Source organism: Alligator sinensis, unplaced genomic scaffold, assembly GCF_000455745.1.
Source record: "Alligator sinensis unplaced genomic scaffold, ASM45574v1 scaffold54_1, whole genome shotgun sequence".
Classification (NCBI taxonomy): domain Eukaryota; kingdom Metazoa; phylum Chordata; order Crocodylia; family Alligatoridae; genus Alligator; species Alligator sinensis.
In genome coordinates this window covers 2,529,836-2,541,884 of record NW_005841962.1, presented here as the reverse complement: position 1 = coordinate 2,541,884, position 12,049 = coordinate 2,529,836, and the positions used below count along the sequence as shown (strand labels likewise).

At 42.1% G+C, this 12,049-nt stretch overlaps 1 protein-coding gene across 3 annotated transcripts in view; it reads left to right on the top strand.

Moving 5' to 3' along the window:
- Positions 1-2,324: 2,324 nt before the first annotated feature.
- LARS2 (leucyl-tRNA synthetase 2, mitochondrial) overlaps positions 2,325-12,049 on the top strand; it is a 113,432-nt gene continuing 103,707 nt past the window's right edge. The window contains exons 1-4 of one of the 3 annotated variants that reach the window (XM_014518521.2): positions 2,328-2,433; positions 5,298-5,424; positions 5,703-5,958; positions 8,538-8,666. In XM_014518521.2, the coding sequence (XP_014374007.1) occupies positions 5,725-5,958; positions 8,538-8,666 (363 nt within the window). In that variant the 5' untranslated portion in view covers positions 2,328-2,433; positions 5,298-5,424; positions 5,703-5,724. Of the gene's footprint in view, positions 2,434-3,306; positions 3,363-5,297; positions 5,425-5,702; positions 5,959-8,537; positions 8,667-12,049 lie in introns of those variants that run through there. The other 2 variants (XM_025200288.1, XM_006020647.3) reach the window with 2 other exon arrangements.

The following is a 12,049-nucleotide window of genomic DNA, read 5'->3' as shown; positions in this document are numbered from 1 at the left end:
CTGGTGTTTACCTCATTTTTTTGTGCCCAGAGGCTATAAGTATATTTGATACATGTGCATAGCAAAGCTGAAAGCTAATTATTGGTAAATTATTATTTTTAGTGACATAAAACATTTAGATTTCAGGTTTAAAAAGCAAAAGTATTTCATCCCACCATAGCTACTACATAACATCAACAGAAGCTGTGGATTTCAATTTCATTTGCAAAAATATACAATTATTGGTTGCTGGCAAAAAAGACACAATCAACAGGAAAGAAATACTCCTTGTTCCTTTGAGACAACTCACAGTAATTAAAAACAATTCTGAACTGTATTCTGTTGACAACTGGATGTTACTTTTCAGCCAGGGGTGGAATTAATTATGCTGCTTTAAATTGTCTTTATTTGACTTCTGTTTTTTTCCTCATTAATTCAAAAGATAAAATTTAAACAAAACAGCTATTGGCCCTGCATCTGGGCTACTGCCAAGGAACAACTTGCAATGGAAAGGAAATACAATTCTTCAAGTAGAAGCATTATAAAAAAACAGCCACATATTGTATCTTTGGATAAATTTTACATACACTGTGGAAGGCACCAAAATGTGTGAGGCACTGTAAGACTCATAGGCTGACACGATCCTTGCAGATTCATTTGTTTCTTTCTGTTAATTTGCTAGTTTCATTTTAAAATTTGATTTACAAAGATATGTTCATGGTAGCTTGTAAGAAACACTTCTGAAACTGGCCTGACCCCACCCCTGCACCCATGTTTTTTAACTTTACTCATGCACATGACTTCTTTCCATGCTACTTTCCAGTGATTCTCAGACAAGGTACTGTAGGTCCTTTCAGGGGTGTGACAAGGTCCCATGCAATGTTAGCAATGTTGGGTGTGCTCACAGCCAGACCTCTGATTTTTAAAAGGGGCGGAGGGTGCAAATGGTGGACTGCACCATCATATATAAAACAGCACATATTTTTCTCCAGTTAAAAAGAAATTAGAAGCTTTACAGGGCCTAGGGCTATATTACTCAGATCAAAGCAAAAAACAAACGTTATTGGAATATGCATTAAATATAAAAAGCAAATTAGGCAAAAACAACCCTGCAAAAACTAATCAAAAGACGCTTTGAGTAGTCCTGTAGTCGTTAGAATTAAATGGACATCTCCTTTTTTCAGATCCATACAATGAAGTCTAGCCATCTTGACATCCAATGCTTCACTGAAAGTTATTTCCATGCCTGAGTTAGTGGTTTTAGCTACTGTTAAAAAGAGTCTGCAGGAGTGTGAAATAGGAGCTATGTTACCAGGAAGAGCTAACAGACAACAGTGACAGAAGAAAGGCTAGCTTGGTTAGTGGAACATCAAGCCCATTCAAAAGGAGCAAGGGTTGCTAACACCTGCAGAATGAAGAGTTTAGAAAGAACAAGGTAGAGTCTAATGAGTCAGGAAGTCAACTGATCCTCTTGCTGTTGCCTGAATGGAAATGCTGCTGCCACTGACAGGCAGCTGGTTTTAAAGTTTGGGTGTACCAAGAAACATAGTGGGAGGCAGGGGTTGGACTGCACCGCTACCCCGCAAGTGTACAAACGTGATTTACAAGAGAAACCAAATGCTTTCAAATGAGAATCCACCAGGTTAAAAGCATCCAGGCCTGTTGCAGCCTGAGTTCTTTACATTAGAAACCTTACTGGATTATTTTTCCAGTCAAAACACAAGTGCAAAACAAAGAGCTGGCATTTCTGGAGGGGTGCCTCATGTCTGAAATGGTAGAGAACCACCAGCCTGTTCATTTGAGGGCAGCCACATGCCTGCAGATGTGCTGCCAGGGACTGGCAGACCAACCCGTTGGAGTGGCTGGGGTCGTGCATCGGGTGCCTAAGGGGACTGAGAGCGTGAGCGGGCAGCCAGGCACGGGGACAGGTGGTAGGTGAGGCAGACATATCAGGTCGGGTGCGAGATTTGTGGGGCTCCTGGTTTTTCTTACTTACAAAGCTGCATTAGTGCGCAAAGAAAGGAAGAGGGTGGCCACTCGTCCTGCCTCTCAGCACCTAACCTCCTGCTCCTAGACTGGGGCCGAAAACTACCGCCCCGTTGGGCCGCAGGTGGCAGTGGTGCTGGGTGAGGCGCTGGCGGGGCCGGACCTGGCTGCGCCCGCAGCTCCCCTCGGGCCCTCGCAGCGTCTCTTAGCACGCAAGTTCAAGGTCGCGGGTTTCACTCAACGCCGAGAGCAGAGGCGGCGAAGCTTCAGGGACTCTCGCCAGGCCTCACCCCGCCTAAGGCCACACCCCTTCCCCCTCAGCTGCTGTGGTGCGCCTGCGCGGAGCCTGCTCTTCCGGAGTTGGAGCACGTGGGCTCGCGGCGGTTGAATCAAACATGGCAGCGCCCAGCGCTGAAGCGGAAGTTGGTGGCGCGTGAGGCCCCGGGACCCGCGACCGCCCCAGCTCAGGTAACAACAGCCCCTCTCTCGAGCCGGGCCCGGCCTTAGAGCGGTGGGCGGGCGCGCGCGGGGGAGCGTGCGCAGGGGGCTGCCGTGGCTCCGGCCCAGCGCCTCGCCCTCCCCTCGGCCGGAGCCTGGGGCTACCTTGGGCCTGGGCGGCGCGGAGTGGGAGCAGGGCCGGATGGGGCCTCACCAGGCTGCTCGGCTCTGTCCTCTGACTGAACCCTGCCAGTCCCTGCCCCGCTCCTTTCCACGGGCGGGCTCCCCACCCGCGCCTGCCGAGTCCTGGGTCTCCTGCTCAACCCCCCAGCCCCGCCAGCCGCCTGCCAGGCCGGGTAGGAGATTCTGGCAGGAGAACTCCGAGGCTGCTTCCCTTCTCTTGTCCATAAACGTTTCCGGGCAGCTGGCTGCTTGGACTCTCTCAGGAGCTGTCTAGTGCGCTCTGCTTGGCGTCCCCCCTCCGTGCGCTTGTTTTGAATCCACTTCCATCTCTGATTTTCTTTTCATCTGTCCCAAGGATTAAAGTGGCACTATCTAATAGCCACCTGTGTTAACAGTGGAGGCTAACTCTTGCTCTGTGGGCACAAGGCCTGTGCTACTGACATGTGTCCAGTAGGCCTGACTAAGCCATCCCAGTTAAGTGCCTGTGCAGCCTGTGCTTGAAAACTTCCAAGGATAGAGATTTCGCAGTTTCTCTAGGGACCTGTTCCAATGCTTGATCCACCCTCCTTCTCAGAAAGTTCCTCCTAATCGCCAACCTGAATTTCCCCTGCTACAGCTTGAGGCCATTGCCCCTAGTCCTGTCCCCTACAGCCACAGAGAACAAACAGCCCATCTCCATTCTCTCTGCAGGGGTCCTTCAGGGATGTGAAGACTGTTATCAAATCCAAGTCTCCTCTTTGCAGGCTAAATAACCCTAGTTCCTTCAGCCTGTCCTTGTAAGTCTTGCCCAATTCTTGTTGATTTCAGTGGGAGTTAAGCACACAAATAGCTTGGAGGGTTTGGATCGTCAGTCTCTGTGTCCTCCTCTGTGCAAGTGATTTGTCTAAATCAATGATTCTTGACCAGGGTATGTGGCACCGTGGGGTGCCATGAGATCCTTTCAGGGGTGCCCTGGATTGCTATGCAATAATAGCACTGGTAGATGTGTAAATATGATTCACAAGGTAAACCCAGAGATTTCAAATAGGAATCTGTAGCATTAAAAAATTCTGACTTTTTTGTGATCTTTCTGAGATTTTTGCAGCAGAAAAAACTGTTCTGTTATTTTTCCATAGTCAAGAAATAAGTGAAAACTAAGAGCTGGTACGTTCTGAGGGATGCCTCAAATTAACGAGGGTGCCTTGACTCAAAAAAAGTTTGGGAATCGCCGGTCTAAATAAGCACTTCAGTAGCTCAGTGTCCCCAATGTCACAGAGAATCTGGAAAACAGCCATGGAGAAAAAGGCCTGAATCAAAATAAGAGAAAACCCTTAGAAATAAGTTTGCTGTGCAGCAAAATGGCCAGTGTAATTTGGGCTACATAGGTGTAACCCAGGGACGGGCAAAATACTCCCCCCTCTCCCTGCTGGTGCAGCCCAGCCCAGCTCCACAGACCCCTGCCAGCCTGCGCCCCACTCTGGGTCCCGCTGGTGCTGGCCCTGGGACATTGGTCTCAAGACATTCGGACATTGGTCCCAAGATGGTGACCAGGGGGTGGGGCACCTGTCAAGGGACAGGGCTACCCATGTGACCCTCAACAGCCTGCCAAAACTGGGTAAGCAGCCCTCCGCCAAAAATAATTCCCCGCCCCGGTGTAACCTGGTGAATCATTATGTTCTTAGTATGGTTCATGTGTACAATTGTAATGTTGCATTTAGTGCGGGACTGTGTTTATTACCAGAAGAACATAAACATGTTAGAGGGAGCTCAGATCTCCATAACGGAAATCATCAGGACAAGATTTGCACCTGTGAAGATGGCTTAAAAGAGCCTGTGGGGCCTGGCTAATAGAAAATAAAAAAGAAATGCAATTCTACAGAGTTAAAAAAGAGACAGGATTGGGGCTGAAGCGATACATCGTGCGATATCTAGAGGACCGACTGATCTACCAGTCCTGTGATAATATTGTGGTACAACCATACAGATGTCTGTCACAATAGTGGGGACACAAAGTGTTAGTTCCCTTTATCACATGAACCTGTTGGAGGGTTTGTCCCGCAACGAGTGGCAAGGTTGTCTGAATACTTGCACATTGTCCTGAAAAAAACATTTTCTCCTGCAACAAGGGCAACATCTGTTCATAGCCATAGATGACAGAGATGTATTACTGCAGATACTTGATGTCAGTGCTTAGAGCTTATACGCTTTATAGCAATAATTCATGTATGGGAAATGGAGTAAGCTTATACTGGCAACAGGTGCTTTTCAATTAGGATAACTGTGTTAACACTAGGCCTTGCATTGATAATGTTATTACAGTTAAAACATTGGAATAGTTAAGACTGTTAAAATTTGATTGAGGATCAAGCCTAAGGATGGAAAAGTGACATGGAGCAAAGGATATCAGTAGGAATAATGGGATGACATTTGAAAAAAGGGGAACACCTAAAGTGAATATTTATGAGTATCTATTTGGAAAAACTTCCTGGTAGTGAGAGGGGTTTTCAGATTTTTTCCTCCAGAAAGAAGCAGGAAAAGCTTCTACCACTAGTAAAATTACAATGCTGTATAGTCTGAGGAGGGACTATATTTTTCACATCTCTGGGTTCTGTGATAAGTAGGCCTCCAAAAGTGCACGAAGAACACTTTTCCAACACTTGCCTGTTGCTTGATAAGAGAATTGGGCTCATTACTTTATTTTTTTTGATTTGTTGAACTCCATGTCTTTTCAGCAACATCAATAACTTCATATGAGATTGTTTCCCAGTTCTCTCCTTCCTGTGCCCTCATCCAAAATCACTCTTAAAATATCAAGATCACCTCTTCCCCATTCTGTCATCTCAAGTGTGTGAAATATCAGTAAGTTAATGTTGATTTTAAGTTAAGTTGAGTAGAAACATTACATCTAGTAATCCAGTATTGCCATACTAGTTTCATGTTGGTCCCCTCTATCTAGAGTTGCAGCTAGTTATTAAAGAATGAAGTTGTTAACAATCTAGGCTTCTGGAGATAGAACACAAGTATTATGTTGATCTTTAAACCACACCAAAACAATTAAACAAAGTTGTCATGCAAGTTTCTGCTCTTGTTAGCACTGTTTTATAAATTACTACAATCTATATGTTTGTATTTTTCAGATTAGACATTGTACCTCAAAGAATGCAGCCTGTTTGGAAGAGATTTGGCATTTCTTCCTCATGTCTAAAAAAGCAGCTAACTGGATTCAGGGTTTTAATTAAATGGCAAAAGACACTTGCTCCAGGATGCATCAGATCTATTTACAGCGAGACAGGGAAGTGGGAAAACAGCTATAAACTGGAGACAAGAAAGAGAGTGGAAAAATGGTGGTTTCCAAGAATAAAGGAACAGTTCTGCAAAATTTCGGAAACAGATGTAAGCATTATGAGAAATTTGGAAAGCTTTTTTTTTGTTTGTTGAGGTGAAGTATATTTTGAAAACGTGTTGAACACTTTAATATAGATTTTTTTTTTTTAAATGTTCCCCCTCAAATGTAATCTATTCATCAAAAGTATATCAGGCAATAGAGCATTTTTAACAGCTGTAATAAAATAATTCATGAAGTAAAAACAGAATATAATTGACAAAGAGCAAATTAATTTCTGACTGTGTGGGTCCGAGGTGGTGTGTTTTAACAGATTTAAAAAATTGCCTTCAGTAAAACTAAAATATTTATTTTCAATACTGTTATAAAGTACCTGTGTATATGTGTTCATGTGTCACATACAAATATAAACCCAAAATGTTCCTGAGACCTGCTGTCCAGGAAGCGATAATAGAGCAAATAAGTCTCTCCCAAAAAGAAACCCAGAATTAAATAAAATGGGTATCTTAAAATGATCACCAAGACTGTATGAAAATGATGTTGACAACACAGCTTTCCTAAAGATTTTTATTGACAATGAGACAGTTACGGAGAAAACGGTCAATAGGTTTGCTAATTCGCACAACTTCTTGATAAACAGTTACACTCTCATTTCATGTATCTAAATAAAGTTTGCTTTCAGATGGTGCATGTGCATCTTCTAATATATGCAGATTTCACTTGGGATTTTTGCCACTCCTAGGATTAATTCTATAAAGCAGTAAAAGTGACTGAGCATGAGGGATAACAGTGGACAATAAATGATGTGGCTTGCAATTCCTGTAAGGGCAAAGAAAATGAGATTCATTCTGACAGGGATGCTTCTCAGTTTCAAAAAGAGGCCAATTAACTGGTGGAAAATTAGAGAAAAGCAAGTAAAATAATTCCAGTGCCAGTAGAGTCTTTGAGGACTAAAAACTAGGGGCCAGTTCTATGTTATGACTGAGTGCAGAAGTTGCTCCATCCAGTTGACTTTGGTGAGAGAGTGTTCAGGTACAGGGGTTCTTCCACGGTTGGCATTAGGGTAGTGCAAAGCCTGCAGTTGCATGGGCATTGATCTGATCCAGCCGGGGATCACATTGCATTAACAGCTGTGAAAATGATAAGCCAGAGATTGATTTAATTGCTGCTAATTAGATTGGTGGACTAGTGAAGAGTAGAGACCCAGTACTGAACCTTTGCATGGAGTCCCCGGATGGTAAATCCTTCTCCAGGTTCTCCCATGTGATCAGCATATACAGATGACAAGGCCCATATCTTTCCAGCTCTTACATGCTTGAATTTACATACAAGGTCCATTCATTTCTTTGGGACTACTACTAGCATGTCTGTATGTAAGTGATAGTGAGATGAGACTTTCAAAAGCGAATGTGTTAATTGTATGCAATGGTTAGAAGGATGTAAACAATTTTTCTTTCTAGTGCTTAGGATGGTAGAAAGAAACAATTAAATGAAGTACAGTTTAGGCCAAAAAGAAGAAATATTTTCTCAAGTGTTATATCTCCTGTGCTGTGAAATAGTCTCCCAAAGGAAATGGTAGAAGCACCATTGTTTGAGACTTTTTTTAAAACTCGCCTGACCAAAGCATTGGAATATACTGTAAGAATCGATACTAGATAGTGAGGGGTTCTGGTTTAGTTCTGTAGTAAATCTAAATCCTTTGTGTGGTTCTATGATTTAGAGAGATCTGAGTGGGCCCTTGATAATAGAGAATCATTTTTGGAATAAAGTATTTTGTAGGTCTGATAAGGTTGGTTTCCCTGTGAATGCTTACAAAATAGCAAACACAAGTTGTTTGAGTTTGTAAACTTAGTTAGGAATCGGTGTTCTAAAAAGGCAGCTTGATCTGTTACAAATTCTGTTGTCCCACTAAGGGGATATGCTAAATCTGCACTTAGGGAAGCTTTTTTTTCTTGGAATTTTGCTATAATTGAAAGCTTCCCAAGAATAATGAGTGACTTAAAATATCTTCTCCATGCTGCAAAAAGTCATGGAAACAATTTAAGCATGTAAATATATGGCTCCCATGTCACTTTGGGTGTTTACCTTTTTCTCACTTATGTTCAGTCATAGAGCTATAACATTTCATTCTTCCTCCTTGCTTGCTTCTCTTGTTTTCCCCTTCTGAGCTGCATGATTTTGGTAGGAAATAGAATTTAGAAAAATTATTATAGAAATGAGAGAGGTGACTTGGATTCCAAGGAGAATAAAATAAAGATGAAAACTGTGTGCGTCAGGAAGCATTAATTTAAACACATACCTTTTTGGTATCTGATGACAGTCTGGAAAACATTATAAATATGCAAAACTCTCAGGGTTATTTTTAATAATATATTGTTCCATTCTTAGTGTTGCTGTAATATTTAATAAAATCTATTATTGAGATGCTAATTTCTCTCTAGTACCTTAATAAACATTCTTCTTCCCATTAGTTTTACTGTTTACTGGCAAACAAAAGAAGCTAAGCAAATAAAATTATTTCTAGAAGAGAAATTGTATGCAAGCTGTGTAGTTTTTAATGTATTCATTTGATATTATTTCGTAATAAAATGCTAGCTGGCATGGGTTTGATTTTTGTTGTTCTTTCTAGAAATCAAAACCAAAGTTTTATGTGCTTTCCATGTTCCCCTATCCTTCCGGGAAGCTACACATGGGCCATGTCCGTGTCTATACCATCAGTGACACAATAGCACGGTTCCAGAAGATGAGAGGAATGCAGGTAAGGAAAGATCTGCAGTAGGATCATTCTACTGGTATCTTAATCTTTTTTTGATCCAGGTATGTGGTACCAAGTCAGAATTACTTGTGCACTGAGGATGACAGGCTGAGGGTCTGAACTGGGTTAAAACAGGCATTTCAGGCAGCTTTCATTGTAAGAAATGATGTTTGTACCACTAATGGTTGCAAGTAAACATGCAGATTTGGCCCACATGTAACCACTGCAGTGTTGCTGTTTGAGTTTGCACAGTCTGAAATAGCACTAATGAGAAGCAAAGATTATCCCAATCATATCAATAAGATATTAATCCTAGAAGGGCCTCTGCCAACACCATTTAAATAGAGTACTCTTGAGTGTGACAGGAAAAAAGTGCAATGGGCCCAGCCTAGGCACCCAAGTAGATAAAATGCAGATGCTAGTATTAATAATGGGAGCCCCCTTGATGCAACCCCTGTGTGTGAGGCAGAGAATAGGCAGTCTGTCCTTTCACTAGTCCAGCTCCTGAAAAGCAGATTGCCCCTTTTTGCCATTCTGTGGTGGGGGATAGGTTGCATACTGCTGCCTTATTCAGTGTGTGGGGTGGATAGGAGGTGCTGTCACTGCCATTGAAGTGTGGGAGGCATTGTCACTGCCACTGGAAATTGAGTGGAAAGTGCAGGTGGTGTCCCCAAGGGCTTTCTTAACTATCCCGGCCATAAAGATTAAATCCTGTACTCTAGGAATATAAAAAAGGGAGATCACCCCCACATGACACTTCAATACATGGGGAAGGAGAAAAGATCAAGGGTAAGAGCCCAAGCTTCAGAGACTGTTCTTGGTCTTTGGTTTCATGAGCTGAACCTGAAGAAGATGATCAAAGGCCAGAGGAGCATTGTAGCATGACTGAGAAATGCACTAAGAAGGAAATAGACATTGAACCCAAAGGAGATGTGTAGTACCTGGAAAAAGATGGGAAATAGCCAGGAAAAAGGAGTGTGCTTGAAAGGAGTATTTTGGGAGGGGAACAGGAAGAAAGAAACAAGGATAGATGACCTGGTAGAAGAATTAGAAAAGAGTTGTTGATAGATGAGAGTTAGCGGAAAGAAAAAGATAGTCCAATAAAAGTAATGGCTTATAGCAGTGGTTCTCAACATTTTTAGCTTCAAGACACTCTTATATAACTTTGCAGTTTAGCAGCACCCTGGTTGAGAACCACTGACCTGGAGCTGGTACCAGCTGAGAGCAGGATCATACCCCATTGCCTTCGTCCTCCCCCTGGTCAGTACCTTAGGGGGAAAGTGTGGCCCCTACCTTCACAGTGGCTCCTCTTGTGACTGCAGTAAGCTCGTGACTGGAGCCATGTGTACCTGTGGCCCCTCCCATCAGCCCTGGGGCGTGAGCTGGGCTGAAAAGTGCCCTACATCTTTCCACCCACATGCATGGCAGTGTGTGCTGCTAGGAGCACAGGGACTGCTGTGGGGAGGAGTGGGGGGTCAGGGAATGGTTGCAGGTGCCACTTTTCATTGGGCTGTTGGGGCACCTGGCAGGAAGGGGAGTTACCACGTACCTTCTGGTACAGGAGCCGGGTGCCATTGCATACTTGGAAGGATCTCATAGCATCCTGGCTGAGAATCACTGGCTTAAAGTATAGGGTGTTCGGTATCATATGGGAGAGTGCAAATATACAAAATTGGTATAGAAGAATGCAATGTTTTGGAGTTCTAGCAAGATGGTCCTTGAGATTGTCCAGTGTGTCAGTGAATTATCCAGGAGCCTACCTTTCCAAATCCTTAAATACCTAAATAATGCAGCAAATGAACATGCCATGCTCTTAGAATGCACTCTTCCCTTTACAGAAGTGCATTGTGATTCCTTTAAAATTTCCAGAATAGTGAGTTGAACATTTTTTCTTTCTAAAACATAAATGTATATACACTTTAATGTCAATATACACTTGCTCTTTGGCTACTTGATCAATATTCAGCTGTTATTAAGAATGTCGATCCAACTCGTTTCTTGATAAGTATTTTGTTTCTTGCTCTATATTAAGACCTAGGGAAAAGTTATTTTAGTGTGTGATACAGTTCTCATTAACAAGATGTGGATTTAATTCCTGTTTAATAAGCCAAAAACATGCTTCCTCTGGTACCAGCTAAAATAGATTAAACAAAAATAAATTGTTAACATCCATTGGGCTACCAGAGGTGTTAATTGCTAAATACAGAGAAGAAAACACCATGAGTAGAAATCTTTTGGGAACATGAAGAAATAATATCCTTGCTGTGATACCAAACGGCATCCTTTACAAAAGCAGGTCTTTATATTTCTAAGATTGCCTTATTTTCATTAACTGAGCTTTTTATCCTGTATGTAAAAAGATTGTGAGGTGTGTAAGAGTGTTTGCATTTCCTGCGTATGTATAAATAGGCATCCTGCTCAAACATCTATTTGTGACTAACAGCGGACAGTCAATGAATTCAACCTCCATGTACTGTAATAAAGAGATAGATGTCTCAACTGATTTTTTTGAGCGTATCAAACTCACAACTACCCTATCCTGATTCTTATTTACTTGAAAAGAGAAGCTTTTTGAAGTTACTAGAATTGGTAATGCCTAAACTCGTAAGAAACAATATGTGTATATTTTTTCCCCCCTTGATTTTTATCCTTTGGATCAATTTCTCAACCTCTCTGTTTTTTCCAGCAAGTGTGCGACAGGTGTTCTAATCTTTTTGAAGGTTTGCTCTGTGGGATGATTTCAGTAGACAAGGCTATGACTTACTGTTGGGTTATCGTATATATGGAATTAGAAACATATGAGATGTTCTTCTGTGTTCAAGTGGACTTTACAAAATGGCTCTCCTGTATTTTTAGTATAGCAAAATGCGTAACAGTATTTATGAATAAACAAGCCAAAGTATATCTTTTACTGCATGGATCAGCAAGACTGCTTTGTCTCTTGCACTGAAAAGGCAGTTTTGGGTCTTACAGGGCTGAAGATTCACTGAATTTGCAGAGTGAAATTTAAAGTAGAAATTCATATTTATATTCAAGGCAAATTTACCTTTTAAAGATTTTTCTGAGTGTAAATTCAAAGTTAGATTAATGCCACTTATACTTGGTTATTTTCCTTAAGAAATAAAGGCAGTGGAAAGCAGAGCTTCTATTACTGTATGAAGATGTAGATCCTGGCTGCCAAATCAGGAGGTCTTACTAACTGACCCAAGGACATAAATAGGGCGAGTTTCCCTCTTAGGCAAGTGGAAACTGTGGGAAGTGCCAGTGAGGTTTATAGCAAGAAATCTTAGAAACGGCCATTGAGAAGAAAGCTCAGGCTGAGATTTATGTTTGTTCTTTAATTTACCAGGAAAGCAGGACTCCAAAGAAAGAGGTTCATTTGGACA